Source organism: Indicator indicator, chromosome 1 (assembly GCF_027791375.1).
Source record: "Indicator indicator isolate 239-I01 chromosome 1, UM_Iind_1.1, whole genome shotgun sequence".
In the NCBI taxonomy this organism is placed as follows: Eukaryota; Metazoa; Chordata; class Aves; order Piciformes; family Indicatoridae; genus Indicator; species Indicator indicator.
Window position 1 is genome coordinate 67,910,743 of NC_072010.1, and position 26,552 is coordinate 67,937,294.

Genomic DNA, 26,552 nt, shown 5'->3' on the forward strand with positions numbered 1-26,552 from the left:
TATGACGTCATATTAAATTAAAAGGTTACTGTGTCCTTTCAGGGAAATTTGTTTACTCCAGAAGCAGACTCTTAAAAGCAAAGCAATGAGCCATGGCACAGTGGTCACTGTGACATGGTGTGCTCTGGCAAATGGCTGTGCGGCTTTGTATTTTAAGCAGTGTATTAATTTTCAAACACTCCTCCTGGCACGTCCCCAAATGACAGAAGAAAAATGCACTGTCTCAGGATAACACAAAATGCAGCATCCAGATCTGAAAGTGAGCTTCTACCTGCTGGACTCCTGGATGCACCGAGGGTACACTCATCCAGTACACCCTCCTGGCCCTTGTCAGATAAGGCACTATCTAGAAGAGACAGCTGAACTACTGAAATTTGATGATTATCATAACCCTCAACTGGCTTTGTACATTTTAAATGACTGCATTGTACATTTTAAATGACTGCATGCCCCACCTCAGTCTTTTCCTCTGTTGACTAAGCACCCTTGATACCTCTGTAAATCCGTTATGTTTTCTAAATTTCTAATTTTTTTTCCCGTTCTGTAGTTTAATTGCATTTGACTTTGTTTAGTGAAATAGGAACTCACTGACATAGAGCTTCAAAAAAAGGGTAGTTTGACAGCTATCACGCCTTCTGCACAGCAAATTTATCAAGGAAAGATAGATGTCATTTAATCACACAACACTAACTGGAAAAAAATTATTTGGTACTATTACAGAACTGTATTTTGTCAATAATATTACATGTAAAAATCTGAAGAACAGCTGGAGATAATAATAATAATCAACATCATCATCATCATGTTCTTCTAATGTTTTCCACAAATTAGAATGCAGTTTTATCTGGATTTAGAAAACTCTACAGATTTAACAATTTCCTTGTCTTTCAGCTGTCCATCTCCCTCATGAAACGCCAACATGCCAGCCAATCCCAAATTTTAACACTGCATATAAGGAACACATGAGAATTCAAACTGAGGCCTGAAATATTTAGATACTTACCCACTAAAGCATATCTTTAGTATGTTCTACCTAATGAACCTGCCTCAATATTACCTTAGATTTTTACTTCACTCTGGGATCTCTTCTGAGCAACTGAAATTCTAACTTGGGAAGAACAGAATCAGCAAATGAAACGTGAAACATACTTCCAAAAAAAGGTATTGGGAGCTAAACAAATCTTTACTTCCAGATTTGAGCTCAAGTTTAATTCTTCCCCTTACTTAAAGCAAAGTCTTTGTTTTCCAGTGTGCAGGCAAGCCACCTCTACTACTGTTACTGGTTACTGAAATCATTTACATGAGGAATAGTACATGGGAACAGATTTCGCCCAATTTATAGACAATTAGACAAATAATAGCATAATTGATAGCTTACTTGTTGTAAACCAGGATAGCCCACAATATGGGCACAGTGAAACTTGATATAAACATGGCACAGAGATAGGTGTCTGTAGCTGTATACAGTATACTTATTTCACTAGTACCATATGCTTAAACTACAAGATTGAGCTAATGTAACTATATTAATTCTGAATTTCTGTCTATGAAGCAACAAAACACTCAGAGACATCTACTAAACAACAACTTGTCTTCACGGAATGGCCCTACAATTGAAACAAGTGCAGAAAACCCCTAATTGCAAATTCAGATTTTTTTTTTTTGATAGCTTTTGAAAGATTCATTAGGGAGTTACTAAAATCTGTCACCTTTGCAAAATCACAGTCAGGGGATAATTAAATTTTGAGCGCTTTAACTATGAATTCTCTGGGCCCAGCATACATGAAAGGCCTTCCAGTGTAATTTTAAATTTGAACTTTCAGAATTGTAACGATCCCCAATCAGCTTTACCCACATCCCTCTGGTATCATCAAGGATCAATTTACAAAGCATGAGAGCTGTGGACTTGACTCTGTCTGTTGTGCATTGTAATCTTATCAATTGGATACAATAATAACTTTACTGTATTATAACCTAAAGAATCTAACTAGAGCAGAAACACATGACAATGACTTTTTAACCAACAGTTTAACCAATAGTTTCAGGAACCTATCTTATTATTCAATTAAAAGCAGAACAAAACTGACCAAGGCAAGTATCCCATGTGAAATTAGCTAAGATCCCCTGTGAAATTAGCTTTAAAAAAAGCAAATTAATGAGCAAATTTGCAATTCAAAAGAAGTACCTTATCTTGTAGTGCTATAAATTTGAGGGGGATTGCATATGAGGAACACATGAAAAGTCAAATGAAGTCTGCTTCTCCAATTAATTAAAAACTCTGCGTAATACAGAACCCAGCTGTTAAATTTCAGTGTAAATGTCACCACATTTCAGCAAGACTCATTCTCACAAGCAGTAATCAGATGGGTTTGTAGCCCTCAAATGTGTCTTACTTCTTTAAGGGTGAGAAGTCCTTTACTGCAGATAGGGAAGCTATTAACCTGTATGTTTACTAACCCAAACACCGAGTCTTACACAGCCTGTCGGGCCGAGTAGCACTTACCGAGGATTCACTATCTCTAACAAGGAAGTCTCCTTCCACTCCCCTTTCGTTCAGGGCACATTCTGCTTGGTGCCGGGTAACGTTCCCGTAATACCACTCTCTTCCAGCAAACCGTCCGGTAGAAGATGGTCCTGTGTAGCTTATCTGAGGTGGATGTGAAGTGTTAATTGTAGGACCATCGCTAATGATTACTACATAGTTTTTAGGAACAAGACCAATCTGCCCTCTGGAATTTTTACATTTCCACCATTCAGGGTCATTTTCTGGCTTTTCAATGACTTCCATCGTTTCCCCTTTTTCAAAATTGAGCTCTTCTTCTGTGACGGAGCTGAATGGATATAGTGTCTGAACAACGTGGAGTACTTTGGCGCCCTGGCCGTTACTCATGGAAGCGCCTTTCCTTAAGCTGAGAAAGCTGGGTGAATCTGCAGTTGCCTCCTCAACCTCCTCTACCACATAGTTCGAAGGAAACCAGCCAATTTGTCCATTGTAGCTACCTCTCCACCAGCCATCACTGCACTTCTCCATGACAATCACTCGGGATCCTTTAACGAGGGACAGTTCATCCTCCCTCTCCGCGACATAGGCAAATTTCACGTACGCTGGAATGTTAAGATCATAAATCCGGTCAGCACTGCTGCCGTTGGATGGGTACTCTGCATCTGTGCTAGGGGTGGGTGAAGCGTCTCTCACACTCGTCTTTCTCTTGGTTTTCCCCAAACCTGTTAAAGAGAGAAATGTAAAGTGGTCATTCAGAATTCTTTTCCCCAGACTGCAAAGGCTAATTTTGATGGTGACAAGCTCCTCAGCCACTCTAATGACACTGCTAAAGAGAGATCTCTTCTGTAACACCATATAGTCAGGAAATAGTAGCTTTAAGAGTTTATTATCCAGCTGCTGCACAATTTATGTTACAATGGTTCTTCTCCCTTTCTCCAAAGTATCAGAGTTTTAACACACTTAAAAACAGTGGTTTCTTCACTACAAGAACTGCTAATCACTGGAACAGTTGCACAGCTTGTTGTTACGGCTTTTAAAAACCCAGCCAAATGATCATGGCTTTTAATTTTAGTGATGACTTCAATTTGGTTGAGCAAAACATGAAAGAAAATCCACAAAAATAAACCAGTACAGCAATAAAAGTTCAAGTTCCCCAGTAGATTACATTTTGCACTCTCCATTCTTCAGTCCCCAGGCAGCTACAGCTACAATTCCTTCCAACTGCAAGTCCTCTTTTGAAATCCACACCTCTTTCATCTACATTTCATCATGTACTATAAAAGTGTAAGCCTGATGGTGAAGACGACCATTTGCATGTGCTCCCCTGCAATTTGTAAATTCTGATGTACTGTTGGGGCTTTAATTATAACATGAAATACAATGTACAGAAGAAACAACAGTAACATTAAATATGCAACTTTTTTTTTTCCTGGTAATTAGAGGAACCATGCTAATGCCTGTTCAAATATGGAAAAACAACTGCACAACTTGCAAACTTTTGCAGCAAGGACTGCTTAAGCTTATATATAAACATAATTATAAAGTGAACAAGCCCCAAATTCTGAAAAGCAAACAAAAGATAGAATCTCAGTATAACACAAAACCAAGCAACACCAAAATGTCACACAAGGGATGGAAAGCAACAACCAAGATAGAGATAGGAGCATTTGTACTTTTCCCCATGCTCCCAGAGCTGTGCTGGCAGGTGAGTCCACACCAATTAAAGCAGATTGAATGCAAACAAAAGCCCACCAAAACTGACAAACAACCTTTATTTTTAACACTCAGGACTAGTCTGATCACTCCACTGCTGAAAAGTGTGTGAATTTTTAAAATATATATATACATATGTATATGCATATACAATGAATATGTTCAGCTAAGGTGCTTTTTCAGTGCAAAACTCTCAGGTTTATTTCACAGGGTTAGCTGTAGAGCACAGAACACACACAACCTCACAGGGACTGATAACTAAAAGGGTTAAATACATTAGTTAACACAGTCTTAATGTCTCAGAACATGTTAGAAAATTCCAATGATCCTAAAGTGTTTCCTGACCTTCCCCAGCAGCTCCTTGCTTCCTGCTGGACCCTGCTTACATCCTAATGTTATTCCAACTACATCATTTTAGCCAAAAGCTGGCGGCTGCACTTTCAAGCAAAACGAGGGAGAGCAGCTTATTGTACCAGAGGAGACAATAGCAGGAAAAGAGTGTCCAAGCAAGCATTAATCAGAAGCTGGCCAGGCTCTGATTTCTGCCAAGACTAGAAATTGTCATCACTTTAGAGATGCTTTTCAAACAAAAGACAAGGATGTATCAGAAGTAAGAGGCATTAAACTAGGGTGATATAAACAAACATAACATAAGGGATGTTCTATTATGAAAGAGGGGAAATTTTTTATTATAACTTCATGGAAACCGAGCAACTTTATAGATTCACGCTACATAAAGCCCTACACTAAGATTGAACCTCCCAGATTAAAAGCTTAGGTTTTGATGTGCTTTGTAATGGAGATATGGAGCACCGCTTCTTGGAATGACACCAGAACTACTAATAAAGAAAATAAACCAAAAAACCCCAAACAAACCCAAACAAATAGCAATGATGAAGTAGCTGTTCAGGAGAAAACCAGTTGAAAATCAGAGCAGAGAGATAACTGTGATATACAGAGATGCAGTGTGATAGGAGAATGCCATAAACTGGAGTATCTAGAGAACAAGAAGTTGACAGAGGTGAAAGGAGCAAATTTATAAAAAATAAAATTCTGGACTCTGATAAGGTGTCTAAATATTTAACCAAAGGTTATCATCCAAGCACTTTTTTTCTTAGTCAATAAAGACAGTCAGAGCTTTTTAATTTTAGGCTTAACATTTAATGTAACCAAACTTTTAAGGCTGATAGCATGGTAACAGTTAGCCTTTTGCAGTAGCACTAATAAGCACCAAAGATTATGTTTTGAGTTGGTTTGACCAACATAGCTAACTATACAGAGACCCATCTCCAGCCAAGCACAGCAAAAGGGCACACACGACACTATCCAACACATTTTTTTCCGTGAGGTTACAACATTCATAACTGTGTCTATGACAGAAGGGGAAAAAAGTTGTTCCATGAGCGGAACAAAGGAAATCTGTTCCTGTTTTTCTCCTTACACCTTCTGCTGCACTACTCTTCTTCTGCCTCCACTGTCTCCTGCAGGATCCACCATAAGTCCCCTTAGCATATGAATACCTTTGCATCTCCCTCAGGTCCTTCTCATATCTCCAGTTCCCCATTGCAAACTCCAAACAGCCTTCAAAATATAACTCTATTTCCCCTGGTGTTTTCCTCCCTAACTTTGTTGGGCTGTCCAGCCCAACTCAGTGCTCAGTGCCCCACTGCCTTTCAGCCTTGCTTGAACTGAACTTAGAGCTGGGATTGCTCTGGCTTCTCCTCCAGTGAGGGACACCAGCAGTGACCCTCCTAGGCACTGAGTTGGAGAAAACTAGTTAGTTTATCTCTGCCAGTCTGTCAAGTTCACTTAAAATTGGCTGAATTATCAAGGGTGGACAGATGGACGGACAATGACAGCTGACTCTGACAGCATGACTAATCTGAGCTTCATTTCCTTAGGAAACAAGTCTAAAATTAGAATTTAGTAAGATCGCTGGTCACAGCTAAGCAAGAATAAAGATAGGATGTCTATAAACTTCATATTCATCTATGACAAAAATCACAACTCCATTATAAAAAAAGGTATGATCTACATGAGTAGGAAGAGTAAACACTGTCATTACCTGATATTAACAGAAATGTTTGCTTACTGCTACTTGTAAGGATAGGATTGAAAGAATAGGATTCCTATTCTTATGTCTGAATGGAATGAAGCTTGAGTAAGGAATTTCATGAACAATAATACATTCAAGCACTTTGGGAGTCGAATGTGGAAGAGTCAAATATACTTGTGACTGCAGTTATAATTTGGGCATTTTTATTGCCGTTGTCTTAATGAAAGCTTATTTACCATTGAAATACAACTGTATTTTCCCATTCTGACTCATTGGTTGCAGCTCACCTGCAGCCTGTAATACAACTAGTTGTCATAAGGAGAAACATAAAGCAACAGATTAGCTTTCAAGTGATGGGAAAAGAGTGGGAGCAAAAGTATTGCAACGCAGCAGAAAGACTGTTTTATGGCATCTCATAGGAAATAACTCTGTTCACAATCTACAGCTCACCCACACTAAGCTAGTTCATTTTCCATCTTACAAACAAGTTGTCAAGTGATGGGAGTAGGTTTAACTTTTAGGTGGATATATTGTTGATATCAACAAAACTGGTTAGCATAATTTTTAGTGAAGGGATCCACTGCAAATCCTCCTCTCAGTAGTGAAAGAAATCCTCTGGCTCTGAGGTTAGTCCCCCCCCCCCCCCCCAGGGGGACTCAGAAACGAGTTTCCCGCATTACTTCATGACCTCTTCCGTTCCACGCTCAGTTGCAGCTCTAAAGAATAGCTTGTTTTTGTGAGCAGCAAGCCAAAGGAAGACCAGTTTGCTATGAATTTGCTTCCTGTCTCTTAAGTCCCCATTGTGCAAACTTCAGCTTCACACCCTTTCATTACCAGCTTGTCCCTGTGACTGCCTTCCCACTGCACCTGTAGGTCCTTCAGCTTGCACCTTCAATACCTGGTCCCGGCAGCACTTTCAGCTTTCCTTCCACATTTTCATTAAGCTCTCCCAGGAAATGCCTTGAGCTCCCCCCAAAACCCACACCTTGACGTGTTGGAATTTCCTTATGGTCACTGCCCTTTGGCTCAACACTGTGACAGTGCCAGCTTCCCTTGCCCTTACCTTTGTCTTCTGCCATGCTGGACACTCCCAGCCCAAAGCTTGGCTGCCTGTCAAACAGCACATATGCCCTAACGCTCCAGCCTTTTCCTCCTAAATCCTAACAAAGGATTTCTCTCTCCTGCCTTTAACGAAAGCACTGAATGAATGCTACATAGCGTGATTCTCATGAGAAATGGTGCTTAGAATAAACAAGTTTGATTATCTTTAAAATGTTATCCTAGTACATACTTTATCAAACATGTACACAACATTCATATAGAAAGGGATTTTTTTTTTTTTGCCAGTAGTAAAAATTCATATTCCATCTGCTAATTACAGTTCACATTACATACTATCTTTCCTAAAAAAATCCCATTTACAAACAAATTATCATTTCCTAATTTTAGGAAGACTTACTTGATGAGTCTTTCCATTATTCTGTGGGCTGGTGTCCCTGTCTGAAACTGATGTGTGACCACACTTCGTATTTTAACTGCTTTTGCTCATCCCCAGAGATGAAAAAATAGAATCACCAACATGGCTGTATCTCTGCAGGCTGACTTGTACTCACATTTATTTTATTAAGTTCTATTTACTAACAACACGCTACTTTAGAGCGTATCTTCAACTGTTTAACTTTAGATACTTTGACTGGAAATATCTAGCATCTGTTCCAAGACTAGTCCTTAAATTTATTACATCTCATGTGTGGGCATAACTTCAAATAGACTAAATACAGTTGCAGTTCTTTTCCAAAGGAGTTTTATTTGATACCACAGATTACTGACTTTCACATTCTTCCATCCACCACATATAAAAAGAAGTCAGTCAATACTCAAAGTCAATTTCTGCAAAACAGTTGGCAGGTGAAACTAGTGTCATCTGAATTCTTCCAACCTATCTTTCCTAAAAACCTACTTGATTTTCATACATCAGTCGTGAGCAAAAAATACTGTCTGCATCTTACCTGCTCATCATATCAAACTCACAGGATTGATGAAAAACAAACAAAACCTGTTGCTTTGAGACACATGCCAGACGCAACTTCTTAAGAAGATTCTAACAACTTCTTATTAAAAATATTGAGAGCAGCTAAGGAAGAACACCTCCCAAAACCCCAAAAATAAGTGACCTTTCAACTATATAAACCATTGCAAAATGAACAGAAGTGTCTCAATACAACTGAGTTCCTGGAAACTACTTCTTCTTTAAGGGACTGGATTTCTACTAAATGGTGTCCTTCAAATATCCTGTATCACTTTTGAAGTAGCTAGTTTTAAATCAAAAGATACAGCCGGAAATACAACAACAAATGCTGCAGAATAATACTGTTCCTTCTCTCTCCCCATGGCAATTAAAAATTCAGCTTTGTATATGTATTCTTTTCTTGCTATATTTACATATCTTAAAAGATTCTTTTTCATAACAAGTCAGAACTGATCTTTGTGCAACGTATTCAAGCCTTTTATGTTTGAAATTAGTTTTCCGTCAGTATTATATTTCTATCACAAAGCTGTAAATAGGCAAAAAAAATTAACTCAAGTACGATAAGGGTCATGAAACAGAGATCTTGAATTAATAGAACATCAAATACTTCCAGCTACTTTCTTTGATAGTCTATTTACAAACATAGCAAGGTTTTACCTCAATTAAAAAAAAATAAACTATGCTGTATCACATTGTCAAAACACAGGAACTGATACTAGAGCTGAATTAAAAGCACACTTATGTACAGTCAAACCCAAAAAAGTGGGTAAACCCCAGTATATTTCTTTTTTATCTCTCTAAACCAAATTTTGTACATGTTTTCATTTTTTAAAATCTTCTAGAAAAAGAAATATGAGAATACCTGTCTTCCCACCTGTCTTTCCTAAGAACAAAAAGATCTGGATAAAAAAATCCAAGAAACCCAAAAATGAGACTCTGAGAGACTTAAAAAATGAGAGTAGTGCATCTGTTAAATGATCTGATGGGGAGACAAAGGTGGCGGGGGAGGGGGGAAATCAAAATACAAGTTTGTAAAGGACCTCAGGGACCAAGATAAAGATTTTGAAAGAGACAGACTATGAGAGCACAGAGGAAGAAACTGAGATGCCAGGAAGAGGAAGGTCAGAGGCAGAAAGAGCACTTTGAGAAAGAGAAGGTTTCGAGAAGAAGAGAGGAAGAGGTGGAAAAGAAGAGAGAAAACTCAGAGAACAGCAACAGACAAGTGATTTTAGAGACTTTACCACGAGCACTGACAAATCAAACGAAGTAACCAAAGACCCTCCCAAGCTGCCCAGACTAGCCATGCCTTTCTCCAAAAGACTTGCCCTACAATCACCCAAAAATATTCAACCAGTGATGTGCATTTCTATCAAAAGTTGATTCTAGCAAGATGAATGCAATGCTGGGCTGATTTTTACAGGACAATAGGAGCACCGTGGTGCCTCTCAGCCTCCAGTCAGAGTGCCAAGATTGTGGTTTACAGGGCTGAGAACCTCCTTCCTTGCACGTGGCACCACCCATGCCCAACTTCCTAGTTTCCGCTTTGTGGAAATACTTCTCAGCATGATGCTCGGCTTCACAACCTGAGTTTCCAGTTGTTTGGTATTAGATTAATAGATAAAACCAAAGGTACTGAAAAGAGAATGGAGAAGGAAGAAAATTCTGGGGGATGGTTCCTTCACCATATGTCTTAAATTTTACCTATGCTGCTGCGACTCTCACACAGGCTGTCAAAGAATGGGCTTATAACACAAACGCAAGAGAAAAAAAAAAAAAAAAAGGCAAACAACAAAACCAACAGTGATTTGTAAAATATTCCATAGAAATCATAATGCATGTCAATTTCTGTACCCTCCTTCCAAAATAAAATGCTTTAAACAGAACCACTTGCTTTAAGGTTAAAAAATATGACCGTAGAAGCTAGCTCAAAGAACATATATTTTTTATGAAGATATTTTCATTTTAATTAGATTTTTTAAAAATAATGGGGTTTGCCTTTAAAACTCAACCACTATAATTCAAATTGAAATAAACCACTCCACAGATGAAAATTTAATATTATCACAATCTATTAAGACAATTTCCATTAAACCGCTGAAATGTTCAAGCAAAACAAGTTTGAGATTGATAAACAGAAGGAAGTCAAACAAATGAGCTAGGAGAACTCCTAGTATAAATACTGAGAGCAAGAGCTTATTCAAATAATGAATAAAAATAATCACCTGTGAAAGAGTTAGAAAAAATACTTTAAAAATAATTTTTGTTAAGTTTAGTGACTTAACATAAAAAGCTAAGAAATCCATGTCATCTGTGATGGAAATATGTTTCAGTTCCCCCCAATATCAATTACATTTTACAGAACACTTTCTAAAAACCAGAAAGTCCTGATTTACTAACCAAGTGTTTTGTGTCAGATGCAGTAGCAACAAGCAAATGTAATCAGAACTCAATTTTATTTTTGATATTTATTCCGTATTTTAGACAATTTTTATTTAAGATACTTAAAATAATTATTTTTATTGTTTAATAGAATTGCAATTCTGGCTTCACATGTATGCAGTTCAAAAAAATTATCCTTTCTGACTGCGAAGTTAGTTATTCATCTCCTAATACTAAAACTTTGAATTATATTGCATATTAATGCATATAGTTAATAAGTATGCAAAGTGTACACTGGGTTGTTCAAAAAACAAGCAAACAAAAAATTTAACTTTTCAGAAAAATTCTTAAGAAAACCTCATAAATCAATTATTTCACCCAATATCCAGGACAAACATAGCTTCTTGACAACTGAGAAGTCCAGATCAGACATTCATTTAGCCTTATGCTACTTATTACATTTATCATTTTAAACTAACTTGTCTTTGCTTCTTTATTAACAATGAATTTAGCAGACTGAATTTTCTTCTGTTACACAGAAAGAAAAATCAAACATTTTTGTGCATATTCAGTCTACAACCTCCCACTCCTTCTTTTCCCTTCCACCTACAAGTCAAGTATCCCAGCAAATGTCCAAAGGCCAATATCCATATGGAACAGTCAGTACTTTAGAAGCAACATTTCCATCAATAGCATTCTTTAAAGGACACTGCTGTAAATTCCAGCAATCTTCAACTGCATTTATGATACAGAAATGAAGCTTTACAACTCATTAATAGATTTCTTGTATCTGCTTTAAGAAACTGAATATATTTAAAAAAACCCACACCAGAACAAATCAGAAAATTGAAACACTTTTCTAAATGTCAAAGTGAAATTCTGACATTTTGACAGCCAGGCTGCTTTCTCACTCTCTTTTTCAAACACAGGAAAAAGTAGTGTCAAACTTTCCCATACATCAAACACTTGAGGTTTCGTACCAAGGCTTCAGTAAAGAAATCAACTCAACAACCAAATTAAAAACAACTACTGCATTAATTCTTGTTATTTAGACTGTTATTTAAACATGCTTATCTGTTACCAGGAAATTCAAATTCTAGTACCAGACACTAAGCTTCCTGCACCCAGAACATTTTAGAGCAAGAAGTTAAAATGCAAGATGTACTACAGGGATGTATCTAGACAGCGTTTTCTGAAGGCATCAAATACATGATCCAAAGGCTTCCATTGCCCACCTCATGTATATGGAAAAGTAGACATCTCACTAGGCTTATATTTTAAATCCCCTATGGAATAAGGAAAACAGCTGTCTCAGTCTCAAATAGAAGACGTAACAACAAATAAACACCACTTCTCAAGACTGGTGATTCCAATTTTTGTCTGCAAATTTAAATTGTATGTAGCTTGCTTGAAATGAACAGTCTTTGCTTTCAAATAGAGAACATTAAAGACAATGTCACCTACTTTGTAATTTTATTAATGACACTTTTGAGTTAGTAGGGTGTACCAATAAGAATAAAAAAACAGGACTATCTTAAACCTAAGGCAGTGTTATCATTTTAGCAACAGATTTATAAGGTACGGGGAGAGGGCACAGTAGCCCTGTATGACTTCGAAGCGTTTTCTGTTCCCTCGATGTACAGCAGGAAAGAAAGGAACATCACTCTACCTCTCCTTCACAAACACTGATGAAATATCGACAAAGAAATTCCTAATATCCATGAGGTGCTCCGAACTGTGCACCCCGAAACATGCTCCCGTTTCTCAGTAAGTATACAACAGCTTATATTCCCCCTTCTCCTCCAGTATTTGACAGAAAGATGATTCATATTTAGTTATCTCACATTATATGAAGTAAAACAGGTGCACAGGACAGCACCTAGGGATACCTAGCTAATACAAACACACTCAATTAAAAAAAAAATTAAAAAACCCAGCAAGAACAAAGCAGACTACCCTGAATGTAAGACGACAACCCTGCAATTTAAAGACTCTTCCAGGTAATTGTGACAGAATAATTCTGTTTTGGCTATGAGTGACTATAGTACTAACCTAGTATTTTCACTTTTTATTTGCTCAAAAATGCCTTCAATTCTGTACATGAAAATGGAAGGCTTAATAGGTGTAACAAATACAAACTGAAGTTCAGATCATCAAGCCCCAACCTGAACAAATAAATTACAAAGCAGTATTTACATAGCTCTGCAATTCAGAGAAATGCGTTAGAAGACAAAGATGCAAATACTGACTGAAGGACAATCTTTTGACATCTAGACAGTCCCTCCTGAATGTAACATAATCAGCTGTTCCTTGAGGTTACAGGTATTCCATTTCAGTTGACCCATACTAAATGCTATGCATGATATAAAGCCTTAGTAATTGTACTGCAAGGTCAGAATCACAATGCTGTACTAGACTAACGTTTGAAATCATTAAATATCACAAGAAGACCCAAAGTGTTAATAACTTTTTCTTTGGAGATCTCAGAACTCTTTAGAAGCCTGTCATAGATGCAGCAATTTTATTCAAAGCTCCTTTCAGTAAAGGAGATACTGCCCTTCCTTATAATAACTTTCTCTGTGAATTGCAATGCCCACAGCTTCATTAATCAAGGGCTCCCAGGTTAATGGCAACTACATATGCAAACCAGACCTCCCCTTCACTGAAGGGGAAGTAACAGGGGAAAGCAGCTTGCCTAACAAAACAGCCCATCTCCTCTGAGGTTTGGCTCTCACCACCAAAACAAAACCCAACAACTCACGTACAAATGAGAACAATTTCTTCTAAGGATTAAAACTCAACAATGAGTTAGTAAGTAATAAGTTTGGCTCTTGCTGTGGAGAACAATTTTCTGAATAAACAATTAAAAAATATCAGGTGTGTAAATTGGTAGAGGCCATGTACACGAACAGCATTTTCATACCGAAATATACTTTCACTTTGCATTTTCTTTCATTTACAAGGTCCCAAGGAATGTATAGTTTAGACAGTCTACAGCCAAAGTCCTAAATAATTTTTCTGGTGTAAAATACGTCTACAAATAGTCATCTAGTAGAAGCAGCACCAGCGAATGTCCACCCTTCCAGCCTGACCACCTATTCACATTAACAGCAGTGTCTGTCCAAATCTGATTGCTGAAACCATGAGAACTACTTGCCAGAAGACAATTATATAGTAACTCACTCTCAAAGAAACCCATCTCTGCCACTGGAACCTTCCTCCTTAAAAACAAGAGGTGAGCTTTTTCTCTCACATAGCAAGTTGGGTGTCTGCATTCACTGCACACAGTTATACCTGCTTTACAGGCACACTCCACACAAGAAAAACCCAACCCACCAGGTATTTGAGGCTCAGAAAAAAGGAAGGAAATTTTTTCTTGTACATTCTAAGTCAAAGTCAAATTATTTGGTGTAATGCTAATTTAGAACTTTTGTTTGCATGATATGAGAACACGTCACATAATGGCCATCTATTGTTCAGGTTTCTGAAAAACCCCTGAGAACCAGAAAACTGGAATCTGAGTGGGACCATGCAGTGAAAAATAAACAAAGCAATACTTTGAAAGATCCTGGTAGATTAAAATGTTAAAAAACCCCAAGGCCTCAAGAAAAAAAAAATCCAGTGACACTGAAAAAAAATATTTAGGTTTGCATATTAGAAGAAATATTCACAACTAAATAAGAAGAATTCCTGAATGATGCTAAGACAGTAGAAAGAGAAGCTGCTGTCACTTCAACATAGTAAAATTGCTTGTCATTTGAGTCACTAGAATTCTTTGGAAAGTGTACCCCTGAGAATATGTGGGAGGGTACTGAATTTTGCTGGCCATTTTAGTTCAATCTTTAGAAAGGTGACCCAGCTACAAACAAGGTATATGCAAGATCCCAAAAAGTTACTGTTGACTGTTTCTTCTCTGCTACCACCTTCATACACTAGGATGTGAAGCTAAAGGGGAGGACTTAAGGCAGAGTCCACAGAGACCACATTTTCTGAGTAACTGCGGTCATTGCAACCCTTCATAAGCATAGACTTACAGGAAAGGGTCTAACGCAGGCAGTGCATTGCAATGCAATGACCCACACTGCAATCCCAGTTCTGCTGCTTTAGCAGACTTTGGTCCTCCAAAGAACCTGAGGGAGAAGATGACAGAAGGGAACATAATGCAAGAAATCCAGTGCAAGACACTGCTTGTAACAAAAAAGTACTCTAGTTTCACTGCCTTAGAAGGGACATAATTAGCAGATTGCTTAAGGAATTTTATTCTATAAAAAAATGAAACATCAAAAGAGCTCAGGGTTCAGACACAACCTTAATGCAAGAGCAAAATGCTCTGCCTCCATGAATGGCTGGAACAGAGAGTAGGAAGAGCTACCGGCAATGTGGTGACTCTCTTTAATAGGGAATGATGAAACTACCTTGGGAGCTAATTTTTGGGTTTGCTCTAAGGCCAAACACGATTACATCATGAAGCATAAGTGGTTCAGAAAGGGTAAACTCAAGGGTCCTCAAAGGTAACAACTGAAGCAAGTAACACCAAAGACACCAGTACAAGCAGCCACACTGAGTTAAGCCGATCCTTTTATCTTTTCAGAACATAATTATGACTAAAATAGAGGCTTGTTCTGCAATCTATAAATGTCAAATTGTACCTCCAAGCACACAAACACACTGCATGGGGAGGAAGGAGAGAACTTCCTATTACATAAAGCTTCTAATAAGAGAATGAATTTGTTCACTCAACAGGGGCTAAAACCTACAAGTTTCTTTACTTCGGCCTTGTGACAGTTTACTGCAATCATCATATAAGAAAAATCTGTGGAAAGGTCAGATATATCATGGTTTCCATGATATGTTTGTTTCAAATTCTTGAAGCATCAAACAACCTGCTCTAGTAAATAATTCATGTAAGACAAACTTTCAGCAGAACATAATACATGCAATTGTAAACTGAAAAAAGAACCCCTGCTCCAAGCACCAGCTAGCACTGGAGCTCGGGGGCACTGTAACAAGCTACAGGTTCTGTGTTCACTGATGCTTTTAGCTCTTCATCTTGGATCAGATAAAGGACCTCATGCATACATCACACCGAGAAAGTTCTTTATCTAGCAATAAAAGCAGCATTAACTCTGTACCTTGAGTTCTCCAAAATATTTACCAGTTTTTTCGCTTTCAAGTCTTTTTGCTGCAGGTAACAAAAAAGCATGACGTCCACTTTTTGTTTTGTGGTTGTTGGATTTTTTTTGTGTAAGCCTGGTCTGCAATTCCAGGGTTTTTTTCCTTCCTAGCCACATATTCTTTCAGAAATTATAACATGGTATTTGTTAGAAAGTCTGATTTTAGTTCAACTCTTTTAATGCTAATTTTACTGGACATAGATGATACACAAACTTATTTAAATTTTCACAGGCATATTGAAAGGTTCATAAACATAACCATAAACCGTGAGTTTGTTTTGCATTCTGGATAACTATTTTAACATGCATAATAGTAACAGTAATTCAAAATGAATACATTCTTCTGCCATTATGTGTATATCAAATAGATAGTGAGGTTGTAGACCTTGTTGTGTCAGCAATATGTTCTTCTATCACTTTCCATATGCAGAGCTACTTCTATTGAGTATATCTCTAGATCTTCAAACATCACCAGTGAACTGAAAACAGCCACTTAAACTAAGTCTATGTTTTGATGATCATGAGGCAGACACATTTCAAAAAAGTAGCAAAGCTTTTGAATTCCTTATTATACAACTCATCAGCTACCACACTACAGCGGTAGCAGTATTGCCAGTTCCTACCTTCCCCCATGCTTTAAGATAGGAATGGAAGAAATCTCTTCCTTGTTTTTTGAAATTCTGAGCTCATTTCTCCTTTCTCAGCATCTAGTAACAGTAATCCACACAACCAGACTGATCTATTATTAGTGAAGATGGAAGAAAAGCTATTATTCCAGCTTTTCCTCCCCGCCAAACCAAAGACCAGAACTAAACAGAGCTCACAGCAGCCTCTCTCACTATCACAAAATTGTGTTCCTCAATTTCATCGCTGGCAAAGGAGTCACCACTGTTGCCACCCTGCCCCACAAACATGCTTAGTTTAGGCAACACAACTGAAAAATCAGGATGAAGAGCAGCAGAGAAAGTGTTTATACTGAACAAATTCAACCATGGGATAAGCTATTTTAACACATATGCTCTAGGAAACCGAGCAAGAATTTGTGTTGTGTATAAAATCTTCAACTACTTCCTCTCTGTAAAGATGAGCTTAGATTCCTATATATCAGCTGCTTAAAGATACCAACACAGTCAAGTTACCAATCCTCCAAGAGACACAACAGATGTGCCACTACTGTCATGCCTACATTTTCTGACAAGCTAGAAAGCTTCAAAGCAACATAGAGTGACACAGGAAAAGGTTCTGAAAGTTGGTTGGTTGTTAATTGTTTGGGTTTTTTTTAAATAAAATTTATTAAATGCCTGTTGAGCGAAAATGCTCACCTTTCTTACAGGTCTGTGACAAGGAAGTCCAACCACATGGGAACTTCAAATTCTAAAGATATTAAACCAGCTTCTGTTTCTCTTACAAGGCAGCTATGTTTTTATTAGCATGAGCTCCACAAGGTTTAAGAGCCTGTGTTCTACAACAGTGTACTTATACGCTGGCCTCAAGTTGCACCAGGGAACGTTTAGATTGGCTATTAGGAGAAAATTCATTACTGAGAGTGGTCAGGCATTGAAATAGGGTGCCCATGGAAGAAGTGGAGTCACCTTCCTTGGAGGTGTTCAAAATACGTGTAGATATGACTCTTCAGGATATGGCTTAATAGCCATGGTGGTGTTAGGTTGATGGCTGAACTTCATCTTCTCAAAACAAAACAGTTCTATGATTCTACACAATGATAGAACATTTATTTCCACCATTCTTTCATTATGTAGTAAATCTTACACCCACATGGTGTCCAGAAAACACTAAAATTGAAAACAAGTACTTAAGAATAGAATTATTTTCAACGACTACTTGGTCATATTACTGACTCGATGTGTTTTCTGTGATCTTGCAGTTAATAATGGCTAAAGCAGTTCATAATACATCAAGCAAAGAGTACAGAAGACTCAATTTATAACTATGACAGAAATACTTGTCTGTATGATGTCTACCTTTATGCTTGTCCTGACTGCCCTTTTAAAACCTAGTGGTGAAGAACTAGAAAAACTTCAGTTAAAAGCACAAGAATTACAGTTACACAAACAACTTTCACCAATGAAAGACTTAAATAATCAAATTTCAGTACTTAAGATTTAGAAGTGATTTGATGAATGTCAAGATACCACTTTGTACAATTAAATCTACTAGAGAACACCATGTCAGAACTATGGAAATTAGACCACTAAGACATATTAAAAAAGAAAAAAATCCTCAAAACTGAATTAAAAAACAAACAAACAAAAACCCCTACTAACCCACACATCAGAAGCTGGTGATTTATTTGATGACTTATTGGGAGAATGAGACTTCATAACCACGTTAGATAGAACTATGCTGAGTAATAGTTTAAATTTGAATTGAAATATTTGCATTTTAAAAGTGTACCAAACCTCTTAACCAACAGCATTTCCCAATGTTAAATAAAATACTGCATAAAAAACCCCAAAATAATAATAATTTTAAAAAATCTCCTATTCTACATTCCTGCTTGTTGCTAAGTAGCGACTGTCTAAAGAGCTAACTTCCCCATCAGTTTCTGAAAAGGCATGGCGAAGTAGCTCTCAAATGAGAAAATGTGAAGTTACAAATGGGAAAAAAACTCTTTTTCATATAATAAATAAAAAGAACCAGGTGACAAGGGAAGAGGTTTGACAGCACTCAGGAACTGCTGCACAATTCTACAGATTGACCCAGGCAGACACTCTGAAGGCTGACAAACACAAGAGACGCTGCTGGATGCTCATAACACTTCAGAAATAACATACTAGGAACAGCGATACAAGTAAGGACTGGTTTCTGTACTGCACCTCTCTCCCAGCAATTCTTTCCATGTGAAAATCTAGCACAACGAGTGAATTAAAACCAAAACGTTACTGAAATGTTCTGCTGACTTACAGAAGCGGAATAAAGAAGTCATTTGAAGAGTCTCTCATGCAATTTAAGTATCTCTGTGAAACGTCACCGACACTACTGTTATTTGCCACAATTGCCAACACTCATCTCTAGTGTTTTTATTACTCCTACTCATTTTGGAAACACATCTCTTCTACTCTTGATGTATAGTTTCTCTTTCAAGATCTTCTAATAAACCTTCTTTTTGCTGGAAATGGAAATGCTTTCAAGGTTGCTAATGTGGTTGTTCACTTAAAAGGAGGAAGACTGGACACCTTTAATAAATCTTTATTATGCAGTGTTGGTTGTGAAGCAAAAGCAGTAACATTCAGAAAATCGTGGATTCCCATGAAAATGGCACCCAGCTGCTGGATCACATGCATCACTCACCCGTAGCATGCTGCTGCCTGGGGATTCGTGCTGTTGCCAGGAAAATTACTTGCAAGGGGATGGAAAAAAAGTGCAGAAGTTCCATTTTGCTTACATAAACAACTGACTTCTTAATTATTTTTGCTTCCTTCATATAAAGTTTCTGTTCAGCATGACAGAGATGAGCCAGCAAGCATAGATCATCTTTGCTGTAGAAGGGGAAACCCGTGGAGCTGCGCTCAGAAGCAGATATGGAGGTGGCTTTGGCAAACACCCGCTCCATTCAAACGGGTATGGGAATTCCTTCCCGCCCCCAACACAGGCTAAGAATTATATTACAGAAGACTACAGTTTGAAAGATGCATGCTGGAGGTCGCTTGCTTCATAAGAATCAAAATGTATAAAAAATACTCCCCACAAAAGAAATACTGTCCAAGGACAGAATTTTAGACTTCATTATAATGAATGAAGATGAAATTTTAATCACAGGCCTGGAAGCTGGTTTCTGCCTTAAGAACAGTAATAATTACCAGATTTCATTCAATACGAGCAAACAGAAGACAGTAATTTGAAATGGCTAAATTGCCATTAACATTTTACTCACAGTATCACTTAGTTAAGACAAAAAAGGGAACGAGAAGATTAATCATTTGAAATACTTAATAGGTGGCCAATACTCTACATTTCTATAATTAAAATAGGTCTGTTGCAGGTAGGTAGCCCTTAGAGTTCACTTGAGAAAGATTTAAGAACACAGAAACAACATATATCAGACAGAAAAGTGATAAAACCAGATAGCCATCAACAGAAAAATTACCAGCCTTAAAATATCTCGAAGTCAGTTAAGGAAAGAAACGTTTTGGAAAAATTCCCTGATGACATGACAGTCTAGCAGAGTTAGCCATTAGAAGGGGAAAGACAAAGTGAATGGTGCAGAAAAGGCTATCATTTTGTAAAACAAGAATGATCCAGAAGTATTTCTCAGAAATTACTGTGAGCCATTTGAGAAATGAGGTGAGCTCAGTATTTTCAGTCAACAAGTAACTAAGGTAACAAATATATGCTAAACAAGCGTTAATCAGCATTTTAATATGCATCTGACACTTAAAACAGTTGGCTCTGAACACCCCTTATTTGCTGATGTTCTTTAAAAAAAATGTTGAAATTCCATGGAAATTCCAGAAGCCTTCAGACACAGCTGAAAATGGGATAATGTTTTAAACCATCAAACTGTGTGTTCCACATATCCACACACCCATTAACCTTACACTAACCTCAAGCCAAACAACAGCAAGACTGATGAGATTCTATTTATAAAGTATTCAAGGACCGAGATTCAATTAATAACAGTCAACAGAGTTCCATGAAAATTAAGTTTTCGACATCAAACAGGCATGACTTCATTCTCTGATGAGGTTAAAAGTTTTCCTGATGTATCAACTTTGTAAAGGTAGTGAACTTTCATGGTGGTTTTAGCTTTTTATGTACGAGACACTGAGGTATTAACTGGTGCCATAAACTTTTATTAGAACACAGACTACACAGGTTAAGGACTATTTTGCATCTTCAACAGCCAACTACAGGGACTATTCATTAAATAGCAATAGCTCTTGAACTTGAACTATGGCTGGCACTTTTCATATTGAATATCTGGAAGCAAGTATAAATCAGCCACTGGTAATTATCTTGGATAAGCATAATAGTGGCAGATAGCTACAGGCAATCACAGACAACACGCTACATCATCTGTGCAATGACAATGATTTCAGATGAATTATGTTTGAACACAAGCAAGTGTAAATGGTTAAGTAAGAAGTAGGGGAAGGTGCATCTTCATGGGAACAACCATTTGCTGGAGCATCACACACATGAAAATTTGGTCCAGGTATATCAGAAGGTCCCTCTCTTTAAAGTCCACTAGCTTTATCACTTGGAAGCAGCTAAGAGCCTTCTGTTTCTCTTGAAATTTCACAAGATATATGATTAATTATTGACTGATTATTTAATGGCTTCTTGGGTTTAGTTTAGTACCTGATAGTAGTTTCAATATCAAAGTTGGACTAATACTCATGACTGCCACTCCCATCTGTGCTGGGTTAGCGATTATTTTAACATGAATTTTCTTGTGATCTGAGGAGAAGCATGTTCTACGAGACACTGGAAATATTTCTGTAGAGAGAACTAAAGGACTTGTTTCACTGGGCACAGCAAAACTTTTAAAAGCTGTTTCATTAGATCAAGCATCAGGTTTGCAATTTGCAAGCCTTTGTTTGGAAAAAAACCAAAAAAGTACATTCTTGATAGCCACTCAGAACAAAGGCTCCGCTAAGGGAGGACACATGCTCTCCTTGTTCTGAATGGGAAATTGCTGTACAGCAAGACAAGTAAGACTTAAAGACTACAGTTCAGTTGAAGATTCCGATCCAGGAAAGGTAAAAAGAAATTGTACAGATACAGAGCGCACAGCACAGATCAAAGTTTCATTATCCTAAGCAGTTCACAGCCTTTAACTCTAAGGTGCTTTCACTCCCTATGCTTAGCAGGTACATACAGTCATTGCAAAAGAAAAAGCTAAGCTCCATCACACAGACTTTTCTGCCTCAGTTGAACAAACACCACAGAGAAAACTATTAGAAAAGATATAAAGCAATCAGCAGATTGCTGTAACAGTCCTTCAAAACTTAAACATGTACGTGCATGCAAAGGGTTGAAGTTTGGAAGATGTGACACAAGGTTCAGCCATGAAACCACCAAAAACCTTTTCACCGGTCGTGACGATAGCGAACTGACACACCCTGCAGCATGAAGCTTCAAGACCAAGGAGGTAAACACATATATATATGCTAGGACATGTCTCTGTTCTTTCATTTAAACACCTTTCTGCTGGATATGACAAAAATGTGTGTATTTATTTCAAGTAAATACTTGATAAACAGAAACTAAATTCTCTCACAAAGCAGCTTTTAGATGATACATATTTAAAACAATCCATATAAAATGAGCTTAAAGTAACAACTAAGATTTTGATTTTAACTAGTTAGTTAATGTTGGAGTTTATTCTTAACAATCTTTGAAAAGACATAACCACGTTTGCTGGCACTGTAATGAATAAATTCCAAGAGTATCTGTAGAAAGGCCTGTGTTTTTAAATATTACCATGGTAAATCTTGTGATAACCTTGTTTCCCTGCCACCCATCCTATACCTATAGTCCTTAATTTCCATGTATTTTATGGAGCTCAGCAATGGAGCTTCACAAAACACAGACAAAACTCAAAATACACGCAAAAAATAACTTCAAAGCACCTTCAAATACCTGTTTTATTCATTACATCTGGGTTTTTTTTGGCTTCCATATGTAAAAAGATCACTTATGACTACGTTTACTTAATCAATCCTTAAAAATAACTGCAAAAATAAATAAAATTTCATTTCACCTTGCTTCTGAATAAATTTCTTCAAAATACACTCAAAATCTCTTTCAAAAGTCTATCATTTTACATATATGACATGCTATTGTGAAGAATTTATGTATAAGTACAAAAAAAAAAAAGTACACATTAAGAACCTGGAGCAGAAGGAACATCTTAGACCACAGAAACTTAACCCCTGACAATGCAGAGCCACATGGTATAATCTTATTCATAAAGTGATTAGCTTTGCTACGATAGCCATGCTGAACAATTCAGTTTACATCCTTCTATTTCTGAGAGGACTTGGCATGAAAAGAAAAGGATTTAGCAGTTGATATCTCAGTGAGAACACAATTCTTCAGCCACTGAAAATACACAACCTCTGACAAACTGGAACAAAAATAAAATCTTATTTTCCTGAACGTCATGTGACAAAACCTGTTAAGATTTTTACACATGATTCTCCCACAACCACTACTCTTTCCCTTCCTCTATCATTCGTTTTGTCACCTTAAACTAAAGATTAAGAAAAATCTAAACGTGCATGTTAAAAAACAAACTTTATATGCACGTTACATTCCCAATGTGAAACCTAGCAAATCTACTATGAAGTTCATCCAAAACACGTAAGGACTTACCCAATGTGTCTTTTAGATTTTTAACCAGAGAACCTTTCTTCAAGCTGTTTTTTCGCTCCACGTAATTGGATGGCACATATCCCGTTTTGTTGGCCGCGTTTCTTACCCTCCACCATGTCTTGGAATCATCTAATAGCCAAAGACGCTCATTTTTCTTGATGTCAAGTTCTTGGTCCTGCTGTGCAGTGTAATCCCACTTTGCAATAACAATAACTTCTTCTGTCATCTTTCATGGAGTCCTTCTGCAACAAAATATTAAAATTTGTTCATCAGTAAATTATTAGATGTAATTCTTACTCAATTTTCCTTTGAGTTCTTCTGAAATGAGCCAGAAAACGGTAGGGAAAAATAAGAAAGCCATATAGGGAAAAAACTCATAGATTGAAAGCTCCCTTTTAAAAATAAGGAAAATCATATTGCCTATTCTTGTATTTTCTGCCACAATAAATTCTAGTCATCACATATTACATTTGCTTCTCTAGTGACTACATATAAAAATACTGTTCAGATATATGTATTAACAAAAATTGATTTAGATAATCCATTTAGGTTTTGCATATTGCATTGTAAAACTACCCCAACACCTAGCATTCAGAGTTCTGATGCGAGGAAAAAAAATTATAGCAGCATTTCAAAAACGTATTTTTTCCTTCTGCCCTAGTTACTCATCCTAACGTATTATAAGCTTTCTGCATTTAAACAAAGTTGTTCATTTTTTTATTTCATAAGAAGCTAAAAATACTTCAAGAAGTAATACAACTTGGCAGAGAAATCTGCCATCAAGAAGAGGTTACTGTCTTCAGTAAGCATTTTTTCACTATATATTGTGCAGGCAGCATGAGACTGCATATTAGGAGAAGCTCTTGCTCACTTTTTGCTCCTGGGAGGCTCCCAGCTCAGTACAGTCCTGTGCCAGGGTGGAGAAGAGCACCCACTATGTTTCCCTCAACTACATTTTATTTATTCCCTACCCAAAAACTCATCCAGAGTTCTGTTAAGACTGATTGAGTTGTCTTTTTTCACTTACGCATTGTAACATGAAGAATTTTTTTCCAAATCTATTTGTTAGCTGAAAAAAGACAGCTGCATGCCTCCACGTTTTCCTACGCATCACATTAATTACTGGGAACAATGTAAGCAAGCACAATAGCATGCAAGGAAAAGTCCCATGCCAGTACTAGTGACATTCAAATATATTATAATGTCAACCAAAACATGTTCATTTTATTTTCTAAATTCTGAGGGGGCACCTGGGGGAAAGTGGAAGAGGATGGGAGAATAGGACCTGAGAATCTATTTGAAAGTCAATGTAGAAGATTAAAAAAGTAGTAAAAGCTGTAGATTTCATTTAGATTACATATTAATATACAAAAGTCTTAACTTCAAACAATTAATGATTTGACTTTGTTGTCTAGTTCTTCACAGTCCATAAGCCTATAAACTCTGATACCAAATATTTTACATGATAGAAAAGTAATTAGGAAAAAACCCTCCAAACTTCATACAGAAATTCTGTTCAGTGTAAATCACATCACCTATATTCAGAAAGGGTTCCTTCTGCAGTCTGTAAACACATGTACACACACTTCAGCTACAGTAGAGGCCATGGAAACTACATGCTAGACAGAACAGCAGTTCGCTCTTCAAAAGAGGCAGAGGTATTTTCTTATTTAACATCAATCTGTGATCATAAAACATAAGCCTTCTCTTATCATTACTTTTATTTCCAGGAAAACATCCTATAGGGTTGAGTTATGATTTAACAGTAAAGCTCTGGAAAGCAGTGAAGTCACCCCTCAAGGCTAAGGTAGGCTGGTTTTGAAGACCTGAAGTTGAAATGTGCAGGTTGAAGTTCTCATTTCTCAATTAGAAAACACAAAGGAACATACAACAATGAAAATATTACTGAAGTGTGCACTTACATAGCTGAAAGGCCCAAGATGAATTACAAAATAAGAAGTTATGCTGTTTTGAATAATTGAGGAGACATAACTCTCACAGTCAAACAAGCTGTAACTTAAATGCATGTAGAATTGACGATTTTACAAAAAAATAAGTCACTATCCTTAAATATTTTTTCTCTCCTAAAACAATAATAGCCTCTGACAATGACATAGGAGAGCCTGAGCTTCAGCCCGCAAACTCCAATAAACTGCCCTGGTTTCTGACTCACATAAAATGGACAGAAAGCCTACAGGTCAATAAGCTGTTGTAACCACAGGGGAACTGCAATCAAATGTGATCTGGAGGCTGGCATTGTCAATATAATCTCTTTCTCCAGTTTAGATTGGTTTATTTTATCTCAGCAATCGCAAAGTGGTCAATTCTCACTATTCATAGGGACATGGAGAACATGAAGAAATAGGACACCATCAACACAGATGGCTTATGTTGCCACCACACAGGCTCCAGTTCTAAAAAAGGTAATTTACACCACACTGGAAAGTTAAAAATTATCTACCAATATAACAGTATATTAATAAAAAATAAACAACACATTAGACATAATATTTGACTAGTGACTGATAGAAAAGCAATAAACTCGTCCTATCCCCCTGAAACAAAAAGTAAATAAATAACTGAATTGGCTTCTGTTTTAAGAATCACTAAGTGCTTCTCCAAGGAGTTTAACAAGGACAGAAGCAGAAGAGACCACACATGAGGGCTGACAACATCAGCTATACAGCCCTCCAAAATTCACCCAGGACAGGAAGTCCCAAGCCACATGATTTCTACAGTACCAGTTATTGCAAGTTATTTTATCGTGTAAAGGTGACACTCTGACTGAGAAATTATGTCATTTCACAAGCAGACCCCTTGCATGATGGAGCCTTGGCAGAAGGGTCGAGAAGCCAGATTCTCAAGTGGCATCCTCATACAGAGCCCATTTCAGTGAAGTACTCCAGGTTTTGCTGAATGTTTAATGGCACGGGCATTCCAATCCAAGTGGGGATAGGATTTATAGAGTCGAAATGCAACTTGTAATGGCAGCTAAACATTTGGCCATTTAAAGTGGTATTCATGTGTGTAGAGGAGTTTGGTTGTGCTGTTTTTTTAATTTGGGTTTAGGCTTTGGGTTTTTTTGGGTTTGGGGGTGATTTAAGAGTGGAGAATTAGTATTAAAGTTTTTAAAACTACTTTCTTACGATCACATCATTAGGCTGGCTCTAACAGGGACAATAAGGTTCTTCCTGTGACATTTGCTGAGATAAGATTTCCTTGTATATGTAAGAACACATTTGTTCCCCAGAAAGGGGGCTGCAGAATTAATAGTTTTGAAATGCTTCTGTAACACAGATGTGTGCCAAACAAAAGAAGATGACATATGACAGATGTTAGTATGAGACTCCTTCACAC

At 37.2% G+C, this 26,552-nt stretch overlaps 1 protein-coding gene across 1 annotated transcript in view; it reads right to left on the reverse strand.

Moving 5' to 3' along the window:
- Window positions 1-26,552, reverse strand: part of NCK2 (NCK adaptor protein 2) — an 87,788-nt gene that overhangs the window by 8,277 nt on the left and 52,959 nt on the right. Inside the window, exons 3-4 of the mRNA XM_054382763.1 lie at window positions 23,196-23,437; window positions 2,504-3,225 (exon numbers count right to left, since the gene is read on the reverse strand). Coding sequence (XP_054238738.1) covers window positions 2,504-3,225; window positions 23,196-23,421 — 948 coding nt within the window. The 5' untranslated portion in view covers window positions 23,422-23,437. The remainder of the gene's footprint in view (window positions 1-2,503; window positions 3,226-23,195; window positions 23,438-26,552) is intronic.